At 32.2% G+C, this 22,198-nt stretch overlaps 1 protein-coding gene across 3 annotated transcripts; it reads left to right on the top strand.

Annotated features, from left to right (window-relative positions):
- Positions 1–1,929: 1,929 nt before the first annotated feature.
- Positions 1,930–20,465, top strand: LOC141448556 (uncharacterized). 3 transcript variants are annotated; one of them, XR_012455131.1, is made up of 12 exons: positions 1,930–2,473; positions 3,148–3,331; positions 3,653–3,762; positions 3,854–4,034; positions 5,741–5,865; positions 8,963–9,158; positions 14,208–14,314; positions 15,622–15,808; positions 16,857–16,966; positions 18,928–19,919; positions 20,019–20,127; positions 20,243–20,465. XR_012455131.1 is itself a non-coding variant. In XM_074116980.1 (10 exons), the coding sequence occupies exons 1-10, from the start codon at positions 2,931–2,933 to the stop codon at positions 19,608–19,610; spliced, it is 1,938 nt and encodes a 645-aa protein (XP_073973081.1). In that variant the 5' UTR covers positions 2,505–2,930; the 3' UTR covers positions 19,611–20,006. The 3 variants fall into 3 exon arrangements, 1 of the variants encoding a protein (XP_073973081.1); XR_012455130.1 differs by lacking the exon at positions 1,930–2,473 and adding an exon at positions 2,505–2,985; XM_074116980.1 differs by lacking the exons at positions 1,930–2,473; positions 20,019–20,127; positions 20,243–20,465 and adding an exon at positions 2,505–2,985 and having other exon boundaries at positions 18,928–20,006.
- The last annotated feature ends 1,733 nt before the right edge of the window (positions 20,466–22,198 follow it).

The following is a 22,198-nucleotide window of genomic DNA, read 5'->3' as shown; positions in this document are numbered from 1 at the left end:
GGCAATAATTTTACAGAATTTCATGACCCAAAAAATTTTCAACCCTTTATATCTTCTACATTTATAGATCTGTGCACAAAATAACTGTAGTTTGTAATTGAGAAAAACAAAGTGTATAAGAGAAAAAAATTCCATACCAATACGTGGTTCAAAGTGGGAGATATAAAACGGCCATAATTTTACAGAATTTCATGACCCAAAAAATTTTCAACTCTTTATATCTACTACATTTATAGATCTGTGCACAAAATAACTGTAGTTTGTAATTGAGAAAAACAAAGTGTATAAGAGAAAAAAATTCCATACCAATCCGTGGTTTACAGTGGGAGATATAGAACGGCCATAATTTTACAGAATTTCATGACCCAAACAATTTTCAACCCTTTATATCTTCTACATTTATAGATCTGTGCACAAAATAACTGAAGTTTGTAATTGAGAAAAACAAAGTGTATAAGAGAAAAAAATTCTATACCAATACGTGGTTCACAGTGGGAGATATAAAACGGCCATAATTTTACAGAATTTCATGACCCAAAAAATTTTCAACCATTTATATCTTCTACATTTATAGATCTGTGCGCAAAATAACTATAGTTTATAATTGAGAAAAACAAAGTGTATAAGAGAAAAAAATTCCATACAAATACGTGGTTCACAGTGGGAGATATAAAACGGCCATAATTTTACAGAATTTCATGACCCAAAAAATTTTCAACCCTTTATATCTTCTACATTTATAGATCTGTGCACAAAATAACTATAGTTTATAATTGAGAAAAACAAAGTGTATAAGAGAAAAAACTTCCATACAAATACGTGGTTCACAGTGGGAGATATAAAACGGACATAATTTTACAGAATTTCATGACCCAAAAAATTTTCAACTCTTTATATCTTCTACATTTATAGATCTGTGCACAAAATGACTATATTTTATAATTGAGAAAAACAAAATGTACAAGAGAAAAAAATTCCATACCAATACGTGGTTCACAGTTGGAGATATAGAACGGCCATAATTTTACAGAATTCCATGACCCAAAAAATTTTCAACCCTTTATATCTTCTACATTTATAGATTTGTGCACAAAATAACTATAGTTTATAATTGTGAAAGACAAAGTGTATAAGAGAAAAAAATTCCATACAAATACGTGGTTCACAGTGGGAGATATAAAACGGCCATAATTTTACAGAATTTCATGACCCAAAAAATTTTCAACCCTTTATATCTTCTACATTTATAGATCTGTGCACAAAATGACTATATTTTATAATTGAGAAAAACAAAATGTACAAGAGAAAAAAATTCCATACCAATACGTGATTCACAGTTGGAGATATAGAACGGCCATAATTTTACAGAATTCCATGACCCAAAAAATTTTCAACCCTTTATATCTTCTACATTTATAGATCTGTGCACAAAATAACTATAGTTTTTAATTGAGAAAAACAAAGTGTATAATAGAAAAAAATTCCATACCAATACGTGGTTCACAGTGAGAGATATAGAACGGCCATAATTTTACAGAATTTCATGACCCAAAAAATTTTCAACCCTTTATATCTTCTACATTTATAGATCTGTGCACAAAATAACTATAGTTTTTAATTGAGAAAAACAAAGTGTATAAGAGAACAAAATTCCATACCAATTCGTGGTTCACAGTGGGAGATATAGAACGGCCATAATTTTACAGAATTTCATGACCCAAAAAATTTTCAACCCTTTATATCTTCTACATTTATAGATCTGTGCACAAAATAACTATAGTTATTAATTGAGAAAAACATAGTGTATAAGAGAAAAAAATTCCATACCAATTCGTGGTTCACAGTGGGAGATATAGAACGGCCATAATTTTACAGAATTTCATGACCCAAAAAATTTTCAACCTTTTATATCAGTGGTTCTTAACCTTTTCATAGACGCGGAACTCAATTATATGTATATATTTTTTTCGCGGAACACTAACATTAAATAATTTGAAATTCGGTATTTAGCAAGAACTTAAAATTAAATTCAAATTAAAAAAAAGGAACAATTTTTTGTTTTCGCATCTTTCCTAAGTTTCTAAATTTCAATACATTTAAAATTGAAATTTCGCGGAACACTTGGACCATATTCGCGGAACACCGGTTAAGAACCGCTGGTCTAGAGACTCGTGAAGAAGTCCAAGTCTACAAAAATTAACCGAAAAGTATTTATTGAAGACGCTCAGAAAAAAGGCCTCGGCAAAACGTGGTTCGAACCATTGGTTGAAAAGCCATAAAAGTGGATGATTAAATTAGTTTGATTAACGATTAAATCTGAAATTTAATTGATTAAATAATTGTCATATGATTAAAATTACGATTAAATTCGCCGATTAAATTCTGATTAAAATTAAAAATAAATTTAATCAATAAAATTTAGAATTTAATTGTTTTTTTAATCAGTGCCCAACTCTGGTTACAGCAGATAAAAGTGAAGTATTTAGTAAATAATAATAGATCCAATATTACATGAGACAACTTAGAAATTAGAGAATTTCCATAGAAAAGATTCCTTTTTGGAGGATTTTGAAGTTTAAAATACTTGGTTTTTGCCGAGTATGCTGTTCAAACATACAAACTTTTTCTTTTTTATTAATTCCGAAGACATCAAAACATGTTATTCAGTTTAAAATACAATTTAGAAAATTCAACAATATTGCAATTATTCTTAATTGGTTGAGAAGTAGAAATAACGAAATTATCTATAACGCTGACATCTATGGCAAAAGTTCAAACTACTACCACGTATTCCCCCCCCCCAACACAATTTCGGCGAACCATAAATTCGTGAGAAATCACTTTTTGTATTTATAATTATAAATTTTCAACCACAACACTTGCATGGTTATCGTACTTCAGTGTTACCAGTTGTTATTCAAACAAAAAAAATGTTCTTTATAAACTATATAGTATTGGCTGTTTTTCTAAATACTGTTAGTGCAGGTACATAGATTTATTTACATTTAATTTGTTATTTCAAACCAAATAAATCTTCTCTAATTTAATAAAATATATATATATATATATATATGATTACTTGATCATAAGACAAAATATTGCAAATATTTTAGAAATTATAAGGGCTCAAGTTTTTTTTTCTTCTAGCTATTATATTCAAAAATAGAGCGTGTGAAGGGAACACAATGCATATCACTTGCCCTAGAGGATTTGGTATAGACATTATAATAGGAGTATATGGAATACGAAACAAAGAATCCTGCAATTATCCCAAGGATAAAGTGATCAATTGTACAGCAGGTGACAAAGTTTTTAAAATAATAAAAGAAACGTAAGTTTTATATTAAATATATCGTTTATATTTGTTTTTAATTTAACACAAATTAACATCTAAGGTCATTGATGTTAAGAGGCTTTGCATTGTACTGCCGGCCTCTGACTAATGTTCCCTCGATTCAGGCACCCTGTGAAAGTGAGCTAGCTGTTAGAAGGAAAAATAAATCTAAGGGCAGGCAGGTTCGAATCCGGGGATCTCTAAGAGTCGGCAGTACACTGCAAAGGCTTTAGGCGACAATGGCTTTATTTTTTGCTTGATTAATTAAAACAAAAAATTAATAAAGGAATGAAATAGCACGTAATATAACTGTTTCAGTTGCAATCAAAAGCAGCAATGTCGGCTTCAGGCCACAAGCGATGTATTTAACAATAATTGTTCAGGCTCTGGAAGAGAGTTAAAAGTGGTTCATAGATGTTTGAGACATGGTAAAGAATAGTTCATAAACTTATTGCTTATTTTGAACTTGGAAAAAAAGTACTATTTACTGATATTGTCTTTGTTATTAAAACTTTTTAGTTGACGTTTTGAAAGCACTCGCTTGTGAAAATGAAAAAATGCAACTTGAATGTTCTCCAGGTTATATTATAAAGATAGTTAACACCTTTTACGGAAGAAAAAATCAACTTACATGCCATGAACAATCCCGTTCTTCTGACAAGTGTTTAAATATTGAAGCAATGGATACAATGCTAAATAGGTTAGTAACAATTTTTAACTTAATAATAAAATGAAATAGAATAAATCTTTTTTGTTGAGCCAGTATATAAACACACACACACACACACACAAAAATTACTAATCATTATAAAATAAAAATATACTGAAATCAACCTTTCTGGCTGATTACCTAAATCAAACCGGAACTATCTAAATTTAAAAAAAAATAAAATAAAATAAAAACTTAGACAATGGCGTTATTCTTTGTAACAAATCAATTCACAAATTTAGGTATATTTTGCTTAGATGAATAAAGAATCAAAAAATGATTTGCACCCTTGCATGACTTTCTTCAACTGTAAGTTGACATCAATATACCCTTTGACACTTCTAGAAGATAAATTGTTCATTAATAATGAAAGTTTATTTTACATTTGCTTTTAGGGATGCTCTTCACTTTAATAGAGATGACTCTATTAATACATATCAATATATAGTGCACTTACAGTGTTGAAATTACGACAATCCATTAATATCGTCTAGCAATGCGAATCCAACTACGCGTTCTAGAATATTCTATCGGTAACACTACGGTTGATCTGAAACACAGCTAATTATTAAACAAATTAATATTCTCATTTTCACCGATTTACGGAATTCATTTAGTGTAAAAGCTTCAACCTACGTTTTTTTAAAAATGTTACTTTTGGATCTTCTAATATTACTATTTAGTTATGTGGCCGAAAATTACACTTGAATGTTACTTAAAAAGAATGTTTAATCCTACTACTCCCCTGGGGTAGGTTATATTTTAAAATTGTGTTATTCGTAAAATTTAATCAAAATAAGCACCAGCATTATCAGAACATCTTTGCCAACGAGATAAAGTCGATTTGTGCCATACTGTATGAAAATGTGGGCTCCGAGATTCAAGGAATTCGACGAAAGTCATTATTCCTCAGCAGTGAAGAACTACTAGTTAAAGTGCTATCAAACTGTTTTTTTGTTTTTCACAAGGAAAATTTGAGTTTCAATACTTCTCATATCCAGATGTTTGATTAGGAGAAAATCATTTGGGTGAGAGGTATGAAGGTGTGGTAGTTGAGGTACAACTTTCATTCAATTTTTTGGACGACGATTTGAGAAAAGTATAGCACAAGAAAATCACTAAAAATGAAAGAAAACCTTTTCTACAGTTCAGGTTTTTGGATTTCGACAAAAACTCAAAACGGAATACAAAGTTTGAGCATGTTTGAGTTTTAGTTTTTAAGATATTCTATTGAAACATCCATATACAAACTCCAAAATATGTACGATCTTCATGCTTTCTTTCTTACTCATAAAAATACTTACAAACAGTATTTTTCCGTTGAAAGTTGAAAACAGGACATTTTAGACGCTTCAATACGTTCTTTTCTGAGTAAGACTTGTCCCATCTGCGGAAGTGAAGAGAAAACATTTTACAAATGAGGAGTAAAAGTCATTGCGTATTAAAAGTTATTCCATGCCATTAAAAAACTATCATGCCTTTGCTATTGGTAGCAAAATCTCAGTGGAAAAACCTCAAATAACTATGATGTAACCTCAGTGGGAAAACCTTAAGTAACCTCACTGGTAAAATTGTAATGGTAAATTGCGAGTAAAATTGTTGCATTATGTGTCTGAATCCGTCCCAATTATATATTATCACAAAAAAAAAAAAAAAAATTACTTTTAGTAAATTACCTTTTATTTACTGCATTTTAGATGCGAAGGTGTTCAAACATGCATTGTTTCTGCAAACGAAGAAGAGTTTGAAGATCCAAAACTCTGGCAGCACCCATGTAAGAATTCATCCAAATATCTTGAGGTAGATTATTTATGTGAATCTGGTAAGTACTCTACATACAATAAAAATAAATTCATTGTAATAAAAGTTATTACCACGAATAGCATGTATTTTTTTTTATTTACTTGACTATGTAAAGAAAGTTTTGCGATAAAAAAAAAATCAAATTATCGATTACTAGTTTTCAACGGAAATTTATTCGTTATAAGAGGTCACCTAAGTCAGAAAAAATTGTTTTTTTTTTTTTTGAAAATAGTCTGTATTAGTGGGTAAAAGAAAAAAAACTTCAAAAATTATAAATCATTACAGGATGACCTTTCAATTTTTAGGAATTTTTCGAAAATATATTGATCGATTTATGTAATCACATTGTACTTGTCCAGCTTTACAACTATTATTTGAAACATTTTTTTTTTTTCTAGGATAATTCGATTTATCGCATTTCTAGTGTGCTTTTTTTTTCTTTGTAAGACTAGAAATACAACTACGGTTGTACTTTTTGTACCCTACAAGAAGGGTTTGCAAGTGTTGATAAAATTCCGAATTTTATGAAAGTTTTACAGTAGGGAGTAGTACTACATTACTGAATCGATTATTCTCGTTTTTTTTTTAAGGTTTTCTCGTCGATAACTCCGACGATTACCGTTCAAACTTTTTAACCTCATTGCATTCGTGTTTAGTCTTAAATATTTTTAGTATTTATAGAAATTACTCCAGTACCATTCTGTCAAAGAGATTCTTGAGATAAGGTTTTTAGTTTTCTTATATATGTATTTTTTAAACTTTATTGATTTTTTCCCCTATTGCATTAATGAATACTCACCAAAATCAATGAACAATTGATTTTTCAAATTATTGTATACTTATATCGATGTAGACGATAATTTAAAAAATAAAAATAGCCTTAATAACTACTAGGAATATTAAATAAAACAATACTCTTAAACATAAAAAAAAAATTGTAGCAATAAAAAAAGACACAATGAAGTTTAAATAAAATACAAAAAGAAATAAGAGATAATTACTCAACATTAAGATGTAGTATTAATAAATGACTACTATTATATATTAAAATGTTATTACTAAAAACTGCAATAGGATAGACAATAAATCAAATACTTTTAAAACTATTCTAATGAAAAGAATTCACAGATTTTCTTTAATTATAATTATTTTTTTAAAAAAAATTGGAATGCACACTCGGCCGACTTCTTTTATCGTAAATGCTTTTGTACGTTTTTATGAAACTTAAAAAAAAGAAAGAATTCTTAAATATTTTTACATCATTACAATAAAATTAATGCCTTTGAAGGAAGCATGATATCACAGCGTCGCCAAAACCTTATTGAAATCAATATTTTCTGAAAATTATATTTAAACCTTAAGTGATAGCACTAACAAAACATTAAGCCGAAGTTCCAGATGAGACTTTGAGATTAAGCCAAAGATTCATAAGGGGGTGGGGAATAAAAATAGAATGAATTAAGAATGATTCTCTGTCAAGTTTAATAGACAAGTCTAAATAAATAACGATGTAATTATTAAATCTTTTATTTATTTATTTATAATACTTAATACAATCAGGCGCCACGGTAGCCGAGCGGTTAGAGGCGAGACCTGCGAAGCTAATACGAGGGTCGTTTGAAAAGTCCGTGCAAAGTCAGAGAGATAGCACTACTGGCGCGTATCGAGGTTATGTTTAGTTAGTAGCATCTCTTGGAAGAACACACACCAAGTTTCAGCCAGATCGGTCTATTTCTTTGTGTTTGGCATTCGTTTGAATCGAGGAAGTCGAGTGATTTTCAAAAAAATGGACGAAAAAGAATTTCGTGTGTTGATTAAACACTACTTTATGAAAGGCAAAACGCCTCAGGAGACTAAAGAGAAGCTTGATAAACATTATGGTGACTCTGCACCTTCGATTAGAACAGTTTATAAGTGGTTTCAAAATTTTCGGCGTGGCCATATGGGCACAAGTGACGCTGAACGTTCTGGACGCCCTGTTGAGGTTACTACTCCAGAAATCATTGATAAAATCCATGATATGGTGATGGATGACAGAAGAGTGAAGGTGCGTGAGATTGCTAGTGCTGTGGGCAGATGCCGAATGAACGGGTACATAATATTTTGCATCAACATTTGGACATGACAAAGCTATCCGCAAGATGGGTGCCGCAATTGCTCACGCTTGACCAAAAACGATATCGTGTGAAGTGTTGCAAGGATGGTTTGCAGCTGTTCCAGAAGAATCCGCAGGAAGCGTGGTTTCGTCACTGTGGATGAAACATGGATACATCACTACACTCCTGAGAACAAAGAACAATCTAAACAATGGGTTAACAAGGGGGAATCTGCGCCAAAAAAGGCGAAGACCGTTCCTTCGGCCGGAAAGATTATGGCGACTGTCTTTTGGGATTCGCAAGGAATAATCCTCATCGACTATCTGGAAAAGGGTAAAACTATTACAGGCGCATATTATTCATCGTTATTGGACCGTTTGAAAACCGAGCTGCAAGAAAAACGCCCTCGATTGGCCCACAAAAAAAGTCCTTTTCCATCACGACAACGCACCAGCTCACACCTCAGCAGTTGTGGTCGCAAAATTAATGGAAATAGGGTTCCAACTCGTTTCACATCCCCCCCTATTCTCCAGACTTGGCTCCCTCGGACTACTATTTGTTCCCCAATATGAAGAAATGGCTGGCGGGAAAAAGATTTTATTCAAACGAGGAGGTGATTGCAGAAACGAATGGCTATTTTTCAGACTTGGACAAATCCTATTATTCGAAAGGGATCAACAAACTAGAGCAGCGTTGGACGAAGTGTATAAGCCTAAAAGGAGACTATGTTGAAAAATAAAAAAGGTTTACCCCAAAAAATTAAGTAGTTTTTATTTTTGCACGGACTTTTCAAACGACCCTCGTATGCATTGTGGTACTGGGTTCGATTCCCGGTCTTAGGCCTTGGATTTTATTTAATGGTTTATAAAAGAAATTTACAGTAAACTATGTTTGCTAGTCGCCTCCGTCCACGACATCTAATTGTTAGTTGGACGTTAAGCCCCGCCTGAAAAAATAGGCGATTACTTTACTTTTACTTAATACAATCAAAAGTTAAGGCGACATATATCTGTATTCCAGAAATAATATTGCGAAAGATCGTTTGTGAAAAAGAAACTATGACACTCACTTGCTCTAGAGGATACGCTTTAAAAATTTTAACAGTGTTTTTTGGTAAAGGAGATAAAAAATACTGCAATGTAATTGCGGGACGTTGGGGTACTTTAGCACGAAATTGTCCAGGATTGCCCAGTGCCGTAGATATAGTGCAGCTTCTGTAAGCAAAGTTTTTTTTTATGTTTTACATTTGAATAAACATACTCTTTTTTTTTCCATTTTATAATATAGTTAATTTTTTTTTTTTTAGAATCATTTAGTGTCATTCGGTATTAGAGTAAAATAAGTTTCAGGTGATCTACAGAACTACTGGATGAATTTTATAAATAATATAATTCCATTCGCCAAAGTCTGTAAAAAAAAAAAAAAAATTTTCTTTTACGTTTCCGGAGATTTGGTGTCTCCTATTCAGGAACGCCTTTGAAATTGGAAAGCCTGACGTCTCAGATGAAATGGACCTTCCAAAAAAAGGTTCCTAACTTCAGTTGGTACATTTGAAAAAGTGTTTACCCAGCAATGGGTTCCGAAATGTAGAAAAGCAATCTACAGGGTGACCAGAGTTATAAGCTCCACCCACTTTTTTTTTTAAACGGCGGGAAATTTCGAAAAAATAAAAAACACGTATTTAATCATTTTTAGTCTAGTTTATTTTCAATGATTGACCCATTTTTCTTAAACCCCTGTATCTCGAGATACAGCAACCAACTTTTTTTTTTCAAATGGAACGTTATATATATCTCCTTAACAAAAACTTACAGTTTAAAATGTTAAGTATAAGGGTTGATTAAACGCCAAAAGGTACACAAATCAGCGAGTACCCAACATTTCATTAATACTTCATTAATATTTAAGTAATTTTACTGCATTAATTTTCATTAATAAGTTATTTTTTAGAATTTATTAGATGTCACAGACCCTTATGCTGGCCATTTTCGTCTACAAAATATATGTTCAAGTAGCACTGTAGATTGACTGTAATATCTAGTTATTTATAATAATCAAACTATTAATTACAGGTTAAAAAGAAAAACGTTATAAAAAATAAAATAAAAATATGAGGCTAAAAAATTCAAAACCTTTTTTTTAAAAAAAACTTACACCAACTTACATCAATGATTTTGTTTATTTTATTTATTTATTTTTATTTTTAAATAAAAATTGTCGGTTTAAGTTCATTCTTCGATTAAAGTAATTGTTATTTTATGAAGTAGTCAAACGTTTATAATAATAGGTAATAATTATCTGGCTTTATCGCAAATAATATAGTTTTCTTCAATTACATTCTCCATCTAGGTGTTCTTCCCACAATGTTGTATATATGTAATATAAAGTAAATAAGATATGCATATATTTATATATTTATATTTAGGACAGCTAATTATTCCAGTATTTTACTATAAGTAAAATTAGGGGGACTAAATTAAATTACAATAGAGAAATGAATAATTATTGTTTAATAATCTACTTGTTATTAACTGTGTGTTAATTGTGCTCACGAATATTTCGGTAAGACGAATTCAAGACAGTAGCCTACTCTAACTTTATCTTTACTTTATCATGCATGTACGTATATGTGATTTATCATCATTATAACAAAAAAATAATATAAATGAAGTGGCCAGCATAAGGGTCTGTGATATCTAATAAATTCTAAAAAATAACTTATTAATGAAAATTAATGCAGTAAAATTACTTAAATATTAATGAAGTATTAATGAAATGTTGGGTACTCGCTGATTTGTGTACCTTTTGGCGTTTAATCAACCCTTATACTTAACATTTTAAACTGTAAGTTTTTGTTAAGGAGATTTTTGTACCTTTTGGATAGATTTTCCTTTTTGTCTATTTTACAAAGTTACATATCTGCTTTACAGATTTTTTTAAAATTTGGAATAAGCAATTCTATCATTATAACCTGATAAGGTGTTAACTACCACTGGAGAGATCTTTTTAAAGAATGATTGTAGTTGCGGCTCCCAAACCATCCTCAATAACAATTTTTTTGAGAAAGCGTTTTGAATAACATAGGAAGGTATTTGTACGTAAATAGCAAAATTAAACTGCGATTTCAGTACTTCCTTTTAAGAGGAGTAAGAAAAATAAACTAGGATTGCAGTACTTCTCCCTAAAAGGCAAAGAGGCAAAGATTTTTTAATCGAACAATTCATTGATTTAAATCGGTTCACTCATTGATAATTTAAACGATTGCAGTACTTCCTCTTAGTAGGAGCAAGAGAATCAGCAACGTAGAGGAGCTATAACCACTTATTCGAGCTGAATTTTATCAAAATCGGACTAAGCGTTAAAGAAATATTGGTAATAATAGTTTTAGAAAGGGCCTTATTTGGGTGGGGCAAACTCCCCTCCTTATGAGGCACGGTGCCGAGACTTTTAAAGTGCAAATCTGTATAAAATTTCGATTCGAATGATACTTCATTCATAAAAATCGGTTCACGTGTCGATAATTTGAAACGATTGCTATACTTCCCCTTAACAAGTGTAAGAGCTGATCGCCGCATTAATGTTTCGTAGGGGAGCCCTTACTCTATCATCCTACCAAATTTTATCAAAATCGGGCCAAGATTTACAGAGTAATTAGTAATAATAATTTTGGAGGGGGCCTTACATAAAGGGGGCTAACTCCTCTCCCATTCGATGTACAGCGTCGAGACCCCCAAAAGGCACATCTACATAAAATACTGAATCGAATGACACCTCATTCATGAAAATCGGTTCACGCGTTTAGGCGCTACGTTGTTTACAAAAAAGGTAACAACAAGAACAACAACAACAACAACAACAACAAGAACAAGAACAAGAACAAGAACATTTTTTGAAAAAGCCGTTTTTGCTCATTTTCGGCAACTTTTTTCTCGAAACCTATTAGATCTGGGTGGTTGCAAAAAAATTACAGTTATAAAGGAGGGTTTGGAGTAAGATTTAAAGAAAATTTGGGAATTTTATCTTTTATAGAAAAAGAGAAAAAAATTGTCAAAGTTGGGTGTTTTTCAACGTTACGCTTTTTCGTGCAGTTTTTGATGGTCAACCCTTATACAACTGTCCTACCGGACAGTTTTAATTTTTTTTTTATATTTTTATAGTATTTGAGCTTTTTTGTATTTAATTTTTTTTTTGTATTTAAATTTTTTTTTTAAATCTGTTAGAACGATCAAAACTGAACCTGACGAACAAACGATCACTATATACCGCTCTACTTGCCCCAATATGGACTTACGGAATACAACTCTACGGAAGCGCTAAAAAATCGAACATCAACCGACTTCAGACCTTACAATCAAAAATCCTGAGAACAATAGTTAACGCTCCCTTCTAGGTCTCCAATCATACTATACACTCTGATCTAAATATTCCTCTCGTTTCTGGAAATAGACCCCAATCTCTGCCACACAAAACTCCACTACAAATCTAAACCAGTCATTGCAAACCCTCTGATCCACACAACATGTCTATAACAACTGTAAAGTTTTTCTATCTTTTTGCTAAAAACTTCACAACTGTAACTAATGCCTGCCACTAGTTAATTTAAATAATATGTGGGTTTGATAAATAATAAAACACGCTAAAGTTTGTAAGTAGTAACCTGATTTATTAACGCATTAACATTACTCACATTAAAATTTACAAGCAACAAACGCTATTCATTACAGCTACCATTTACAACAGTCACAACAGTTTACTGTTACTTACTCACTTCGTAACGCCACAAAACTGTTCCCCGACTGACCACTGGTCCACACTGCACCGAATTGCGCTAGACTCAACCGCACTAACAAAGCTCTACTCACGAACTGACTACCTGCCCAACTGGCTAACACTGAAGCACTCAGTAACACTGACTCTCTCAAACTATCACTTCCAAAGTGTCTCTCCAAACTGACTTCCCAAGACTAACACAAAACTTGATTAAAAACTCTAAAACTGACTTCTCCAGCTGTGTCTGCCTCCTTTTAACTGCGACTGCCCCACTCCGTCTGTGTCACGCCCACCGGCCGGTCACTGGCTGAGGAAAACCCATGCTGCCACCACTCCAACTGGGGCCGCCCTCCTCTAACCTTCTGTCTCACTTCAACTCCGTCTGTCTTGCTCCCACCTGCCGCTCATTGGCTGGAAAACACATACTGCCACATTCACAACTAGGGCCGCCTTCTCCAATTCTCTGTCTCTCTCCAACTCCGTCTGTCTCACTCTCACCTGTCAATCACTGGCTGGGAAAACACATATGCTACCACCCCAACTGAGGCCTTTCTCTTAGCTGGCTTTTACACAGCGGTGGACCATTACAGGCTACGGTCACTAAACTCCTTGAACAATCTAGCCCTTTCCTTTCTAGTTCAGGTAGAGACCGCCCTTTTGTTCCCACAGTGGTGGCCTGTTACCGACTTTGGTCGCTCAACCCCTAGAACAATCTAGGCCTTTCGTTTCTGCCCAGGTCAACTTCGTTACACAGTGCAGACTAAAGCGACGGCGGCCACGCGACCATCTCAATACAACGCCGACCTCCTAGGATGGTCGCTGTGTAAGCTTGCCAACCTGGGCGAACTAACGGCTTCTCCATCACTGGATGGTCGTCGTTCATTTCACTCACGCCACTTGGCGCACATGCGTGCACGTGCCATTTCCTTACTCTCATCTCTTTTGCTTGTTGTATCTATTGCAGTTGCAAAATAAATAAACATAAACAAAACAAACAAAAAAATTGGTTAGGTTTTTCAAAAGTTATGGTAATTTAAAATATGAAAAACAAATTTCAGTTTACTGTCAAAATTAACTTATTATTTTTTTTTTTTTTTTTTTAAAGAATCTGTTCAAACTGGGCACCATCAACGGATAGGGAAGCCAAAGCAGCTTTGGACTCCCACTCTCTGTTTGTAGCAGCTCTTATGGGTGGCGAAGTGAAGATCTAGGCAGGCTAGAGTTATTATTCGCCAATCACTGAAAATAAACTAGACTAAAAATGATTAAATACGTGTTTTTTATTTTTTCGAAATTTCCCGCCGTTTAAAAAAAAAAAGTGGGTGGAGCCTGTAACCATGGTCACCCTGTAGATTCTTTACGATCTTACTAAAAAAACAAATAATATTCTCAAAATTTAACGTTTGAAGATTTATGGAGCAGTTAACATTAAACTTTTATTTTCACCCATTTCTGACTTATTAGTACCATTTTATTTTTGAATATATCGTTTTAGTTGTAAGGGGACACGTATTTGTCATGTGCCTGTGAATGAATCATTATTTCCTAATCATTGCAATGGAACCTTTAGATATTTGGATGTGTCCTACGAGTGTCATAAAGGTATGTCAGCTGTTATTTATTTTTCCATCTTCCTAGTTAGGCCAATCATTAATTATTCTCTTATACTCAGGAATGGGAAAACTTTGATTTTCCTGACGCCTCTCGCAACAACTACTCCACTGCTGCCCCAACTTTCTAATTTGATTCGTTGGCACAAGAAATCGATCGATATTTAATCTTATTAAATGTCCACTGTTGTGCTCCTTTTTATGCATTAGATTGGATTAGAGCAAGGATATGGTCTCCGTAAATCTCGGCCCAGCAACCAAAAGAGGACATTGTGTAGACTCTGTCTAGTTCTATAAATATAAGATTATTATCGATCGTTCCCTATGAGAAAAGTGAAATGTCAGATTAAGTCGGCTAGGGGTGAGTGCGTTCCACTAAGCGCTCAAAACGATCAAAATATACCTTCAGCCGTTCCACATGACGACCGCGGTGGTCATAGTAGTCTTGGCGAAAACGTCACTATGTTCGCTCACGCGAAGCTCACAACGCCCCCCACCTTAACAGCTGGGTCGAAGTGGTGGGCGTTCAGAAATTTGGCGCAATTTTTAAAAGAAAAGATGGCGACCGAAGAAAATTATATCATGTAAATGAAAGTATTATCTCATGTAAATAATAGAATGTGTTTCTCGAAAGTCTAAAAAAAATGAAAAATTACTTAACATACTAAATCACTGAACAACTATCAATTACACTTTGATAGTTAAATAATACGTGGCCTAAGTTTTCGCTTTTCACCATTGCAATTTTGTAAAATTGCATTCCACTCTTCATCGGAACTAGATGAAGAACTTTCTAAAGCATTATTACGTTGCATTAATAAATATCCTAATGTTGCCACAAAAGACATTTTAATTTTATTTAAACGTAAATTTTATAAATACTCTACGAAAATGTAATATAAAAATTGAATTATATATATATTTTTAATACAAGTCAACTTTACCAATAATTAATAAAGTTTATAATAACTACTCATAAACGGAGTTAAAATTAAAAAATAACCTCTTCAAGCTTCTGACTTATTTTCGAGGTCCCCACTTGTAATGTTTACATGAACGATAAAAACGCCCCATAGTCCATTCCACTTGAGATTTCAAAATTGTAACGCTCGCAAGCAAGGTGGAACGGGCAAAACCGCGGTCATGAGCGTGAACGTTGTGAACGCTTAGTGGAACGCACCCTAGGACATCCGTACTAGTACAATCACAATGATCAGTTTACTGAGGAACACGTTTGTGATTCTGTGTTTATATTTTCATCATTATTACTTTAATTAAAAATATGCCTAATTTTTCCAGTTGATGTTTTAACCGCAGTTACATGTGAAAATGATACAATTAACCTGCAATGCCAGGAAAATTTCTATTTATGGATTGTAAATGCTTTTTATGGAAGGTCAAATCCATATATTTGCAATAATAAAAGTACCGTAACACCTGTTAAAAATTGTGATTCCGAGTATGCTACTGAGGAAGTGCAATCAAGGTTTTTTTTTATTTATTTATTTATTTATAGGGTAATATTTTTATACAATAGTATTTGAGCTCCCCTAAGAAAAAAAAAAAACTAAAATTTTGAAATCGGTTAGGTTTTTCAAAAGTAATGGTAATTTAAAATATGAAAAACAAATTTCAATTTATTGTCAAAATTACGTTAGTTTTTTTAAAGAATCTGTTCAAACTGGGCACAATCAACGGATAGGCAAGCCAAAACTCTGGACTCCCACGCTTTGCTTGTAGCAGCACTTATGGTGGCGAATTCAAGATCTAGGCAGGCTAGAATTATTCGATGTTTCAGATCATTGACTGAAGCCACGGGATTAAGGATACTTGACACTTTATTTTTTAGATATCCCCAACAAAAAAATAGTCCATTGGGGGTCAAGTCCAGAAATCGAGGTGGCCATTGGATGGGGAAATTTCTTTCCAGGTAACCTCGAAAAACTCGCATCATGTGCCGGGCAACCATCTTGTTGAAAATACAAATCTAGCCGACATTGTAGAGGAACATCTTCAAGCAGAACTGGCAAAATGTCTCTTAAAAAACTCTAGCCGGCCCAGATCTTGACTTCGCCACCATAAGTGCTGCTACAAGCAAAGCGTGGGAGTCCAGAGTTTTGGCTTGCCTATCCGTTGACTGTGCCCCAGTTTGAACAGATTCTTAAAAAAAAATAACGTAATTTTGTCAATAAACTGAAATTTGTTTTTTATATTTTAAATTACCATAACTTTTGAAAAACCTAACCGATTTCAAAAAAAATTTTTTTTTTTTAGAAGCTCAAATACTATAAAAATATACAAAAAAAATGAAAATATAACGTTCATTTGAAAAAACAAAGTTGGATGCTGTATCTCGAGATACAGAGGTTTAAAAAAATGGGTCAATCACTAAAAATAAACTAAACAAAAAAATGATTAAATACGTGTTTTTTATTTTTTCGAAATTTCCCGCCGTTTAAAAAAAAAAGTGGGTGGAGCATATAACTCTGGTCACCCTGTATATAATCTATAACATTTTATATTTCAAATTTTAGGTGCAACAATTTAAAGGAATGCAGTGTAAATGCTAGCAATCAAATATTTAATTCATCCTGCACTAATGATGTCACGAGGTATCTTGAGGTGGACTATCGGTGCATAGATCGTAAGTATTACACTAATAATTTATGAAGATAACTAATAACTAACATTCCCCTAAAATAAACTTCATTTTATTTGTAATTTGAAAAAAAATCAATAAAATATAGATTTCTGGGAATCATTTTAAATTTATTAAGTACTTTTTACATGCATATGTTCTTCAATGGCTCTGATACAGTTACAAAAGTTCAAAGTTCAGAGGTAATACATACTCTGTTGTGGGAACAATCTGGTCATGGCAATGATATTCGTCACGTCCGTAAATGATTTGATTGGTTTATATATGATAGAAGATATTTATGTCTTTTTTTCCCTGCAAATTAATTAAAATGGGTTCTCTCAAACATCTGTATCATTTCTAATAAGGACTTACTTGCCTTTTTTGTTGCCCTATTTAACTGTCAAGTTATACTGTTACATTCTTTTTTTTTCCAAATGCTGTGAAGTCTGTCGTAAAATACGTACGCGGCTATGCCTTACTTGCAATTAATCTTTTTTTTACTTTTAGTGTGTTTGATTAAATGGGAGCCTTGATTTCCGTGTATATTCTCTTTATTGGGTTTTGTTGTAAGGCAAAAGTTTTATGGTTGCAAGGCCTAAATTATTTTGTTTGGTATTTTTAACTGCACTTAATATTCTTTCTAATTGCTTTCCATACGAACTTGGTTTCCGTTAGTTATTATTAGGTTAGTTTTATTATTAAATAATATTATTGTTATTATCGTTATAATTTTTTATGCAAACATTATTGCATCATTGTATCAGCTCGCAAATGTCGGTTTTTGTTGCATATTTTAAACGGGTTTCGTACTGTTTTAAAAGTTTACGTATATAAAAGGAGAATGTAAGTTTCAAGTTTATTAGTAAGAGAATGTGCACTTAAATAAAAGATAGGATCCCATAAAATATATGAGATTATTGGCAACGATGGCACAATCTGTAAGCAGTTATTGGAAAAAAGAGAGAGAAAAAAAAAACCAACCAAAGATGAATATGAATAACATAAAACAAAACAGAGCGATCGAAAACTCAAGTGGAATGGACTATGGGGCGTTTTAACCGTTCATGTAAACATTACAAGTGGGGACCTCGAAAATAAGTCAGAAGCTTGAAGAGGTTATTTTTTAATTTTAACTCCGTTTATGAGTAGTTATTATAAACTTTATTAATTATTGGTAAAGTTGACTTATATTAAATATATAATATATTCAATTTTTTATATTACATTTTAGTGGAGTATTTATAAAATTTACGTTTAAATAAAATTAAAATGTCTTTTGTGGCAACAGTTGGATATTTATTAATAATGCTTTAGAAAGTTCTTTATCTAAGAGAATAGATAAGAGTGGAATGCAATTTTACAAAATCGCAATGATGAAAAGCGAAAACTTAGGCCACGTATTATTAGCTATCAGTGTAATTGATCTTTATTCAGATGAAGAATTTAAAAGTTATTTCAGGTAAATGATTTCGTGTTATTCAGTGATTTAGTGTGTAAAGGGATAAGTAATTATTTATTTATTTATTTATTGTAGACTTTCGAGAAACACATTCTATTATTTACATGAAATAATACTTTCATTTACATGAGATAATTTTTTCGGTCGCCATATTTTGTTTTAAAAATTGCGCCATATTTCTGAACGCCCACTTCGACCCAGCTCTATAGATGGGGCGTTGTGGGCTTCGCGTGAGCGAAAATAGTGACGTCATTAGTGACGTTTTCGCCACGACCACAACGACGGCGGTCGCCAAGTGGAACGCCTGAAGGTATGTTTTGGTCGTTGAGGTCGCTTAGTGGAACGCACCCACAGTCGTCTGATTGTAACCACAACAGAGTATAAAACCGACATAACGAGACACGACTTTAGTAAACTGCAGTAACAAAACTGTTAATAAAATTTGGCAATTTGTCATCTTGTACCCAAAAAAACCTGAGTTTTATTTTATTTTTTTTAATTCCAGGAGCCGAAGCTTTTCTAGAAATCCCTAACAATTGTTTTAATGAACGAAAAATGCCTAATGTGTCAGAAAAGTTAGACAATTTCATTTGGAGTAAAAAACAAACCAAAGCATTAATAGATTTGTGGAAAGAATATCGTCCAACGATAGGCACTGGATTAATGAAAACTATGGAGTACATGTGGGTGGTAATAAGTGAAGAACTTTCCAAGCAATTTGATACAAGCATAGCGGCCGCTAGTTGTGAAAAAAGATGGTGTGAATTGGAAAAAGGCTATAAAACTTATTTAGATGATATAGATGTCCCTGACTGTAATAGAGAAATAGATTTGGAAATTGTGGAATTAATGGAAAATTTATTTCCTAACAAGCAATCCATTATATCATTTAAATGGCACACACCTCATTATAGAGGATGTTGCCTAAAAAAACGAGATCAGCAAATAAAAGAAAGAGAAGAATTAAAAATACAGATTGCGCAAGAGAAATTAATAAAGGCTAAAGGGAAATATCAAAATAAAAAAATGGAAGCTAGAAAACAAAAAGTGCAGCTTTATCTCCAGAAAAATCAACTTATTAAATCGTACATTGATTTCATAAAAGGGAAAAGCTGTTGCATTACTACTTGTAACATTGGTGATGATGAATCGATTGATTCAAACAGTTGGGAGAATCGTTGGCTGTAAACAATTATTCTTACCTTAGATGAATCGATTGATTCAAACAGTTGGGAGAATCTCTGGCAGTAAACAATTATTCTTACCTTACAGTTAAACCTTTACTTCATTATAAATAATCTTGTTTCTTTTTTTTTGTTGTTAATGATTAAACGCTAACAAAATGAATTTTGTTATTTCAGCTATTAGAAAAAAAACAAAAAAAAACTACAGCTCTAGCTCTAGCTGCAACTACGTACATCGTACATCACATTATTATTGCTTTCAGTACATTTAGAGTTACTGTGGATGAAAGTATATTAAAAATAATTTTTTAAAGTGTGTGCAATTTTCTTTTGTAGTTTATAAAATAAAAGAAACAAATATATTTTATTGTAAACAAACACAAAAGGAGGTTTTCGTTATTATTTGTTATAGTTTTGGGTTTGCATCAATCTTCATCTAAATTAGATTTTAAGAACACTTAATATTGAAATTTCATCATACTTAAAACTCAACTTGAGGCTTCATATTGTAACTAATGAAAGTAAGTATGTATTCATAAAATAGAGATTGCTTATTGTTAGAAAAATTACCATGTAAACAAAAAAAGTCATGATCAAAGTTTTGGTCTAGGGTTTTCTATAGGTAATATTTTTCAGGTTCTATCAGTCCAAAAATGTGTATCTATGAACACATAGGCATAAAAACTGAAACTAGCTGGAATTTCGTACTGGTTACCAACATAGTAATAGAATTTTTAACTCAAGGACGACGCTAATGGTCAAGTTGTAGAAAAACATTAAGAAATATTTGGAAGAATTATGTTTTGACTTGATATTAATCACGAAGAAGATTTAATATCTAATAATAAAAAGAGTAGAGGTATGTTTGAAGCTTGTAAGATTAACGCAGGTTGTTGACTTATTAGTTGGGAGTCCTTAAACGAAACATTCATCATGTACCTACTATGATTCTTACTTTATAATGAAATACCTGATCCAAATTTAGTATAACAAGAATATTAGTACAACTGAAGTGAAACTTTTCCTTGTTTTATGTAACTTTCTAGACATAATCTAAAGGGAATGGCTAATATTGTTGAACGTGTACCAAACGTCTACAGTGCAGAACAAAAGTATGCATACACCCTGAAAATTTGTCTTTTATCTCGGTGGGAAAGGATATCTCGCGTGGCTTCTTTGAATAATGTTTGCAATGTTACGATATGAAAATCCTTGATTATTTAATTTAACTATTAATCTGCGTTCTGACTCTCGGGAATTTCCTTTCTTTGGTGAACCATTTTTAAATAATAATAAATTCTTAACTCAGATCCGCCTATATTCACGTTTCAACTATAACTAATAAATTTGTAAATATTAAGATTTACCCACCCTAACTAGTAAGTATTATTATAATATTGAATGTAACAATTGTGTATGTGGACTTTTTTTCAGGCATGAACTGCCATCTTTTTATTTATATCGTATGTAATGGGAGATGGCAGAGGTCTTTTCATCTCTCATATATATTACAGAGAAATTAGAAATAATAATTTTGGAGGGGGCCTTACATAAAGGGGGCTAACTCCTCTCCCATTCGATGTACAGCATCGAGACCCCCAAAAGTCACATCTACATAAAATTCCGAAACGAATGACACCTCATTCATGAAAATCGGTTCTCGCGTTTAGGCGCTACGCAGTTTACAAAAAAGGTAACAACAAGAAGAACAACAACCATTTTTGAAAATGCCGTTTTTTGCTTATTTTCAGCAACTTTTTTCTCGAAATCTATTATATCTATGTTGTTGCAAAAAAAAATTGCAATTATAAAGGAGGATCTGCCCTTTATTTTAAAGAAAATTTGGGAATTTTATCTTTTATAGAAAAAGAGAAAAAAATTGTCAAAGTTGGGTGTTTTTCAACGTTACGCTTCTTCGTGCAGTTTTTGATGATCAACCCTTATGCAACTGCCCTACCGGACAGTTTTAATATATTTAGTAACAATGGTTACAAATGTTTAAATCACATTTTTTACTCTAATAATTCTTTATTTTGAAAATTCCCGAAATATTGTGATGTAGACTTTTGTTCGACACTGTACGTATTTGTTTGGCCAGTCTGTCGGTGTGATTTCAATTTTTTTTCCAACCAATTTTTTTGAAGAACAAATTATAAGTTGCCAGAACATTTAATTACGTAAATTTGGACATATTTATTGTAAATTACGTATGAAAAAGCTGTATATATGTTCGCGATAGATTTTTTTTTATAGTATTTTTATAGACTTTATAAACTTTGGCATGCTCTTTGCACACTTGTAGTCCTAAAGCTTTTTTCTTTTTAAATTTTCCCTAGATTTTTATTTTTTAAGCTATTCCAAGGGGACAGATGAGTTTAAGCTCAGTTTAAGAGTCATTTAAGTAAACTAAGTCATTGTAGTTTACTTTTTTCTTTTTTTTTTGTTGAAGTCCACTGTTTATTAATAAAGTAATTAAATTCGTTTTAATAGCCTATATATTATAAATAATAATTCATAATAGTACAGTAAATAGGTAATAAATGCATGCCATCTATGACAAAACCAAGAACTACGATCAAATACACACACATT

Source organism: Rhodnius prolixus, unplaced genomic scaffold (assembly GCF_049639745.1).
Source record: "Rhodnius prolixus isolate KJV_2025 unplaced genomic scaffold, Rpr scaffold_2, whole genome shotgun sequence".
Classification (NCBI taxonomy): Eukaryota; Metazoa; Arthropoda; class Insecta; order Hemiptera; family Reduviidae; genus Rhodnius; species Rhodnius prolixus.
This window is presented reverse-complemented; position numbering and strand designations above follow the sequence as displayed.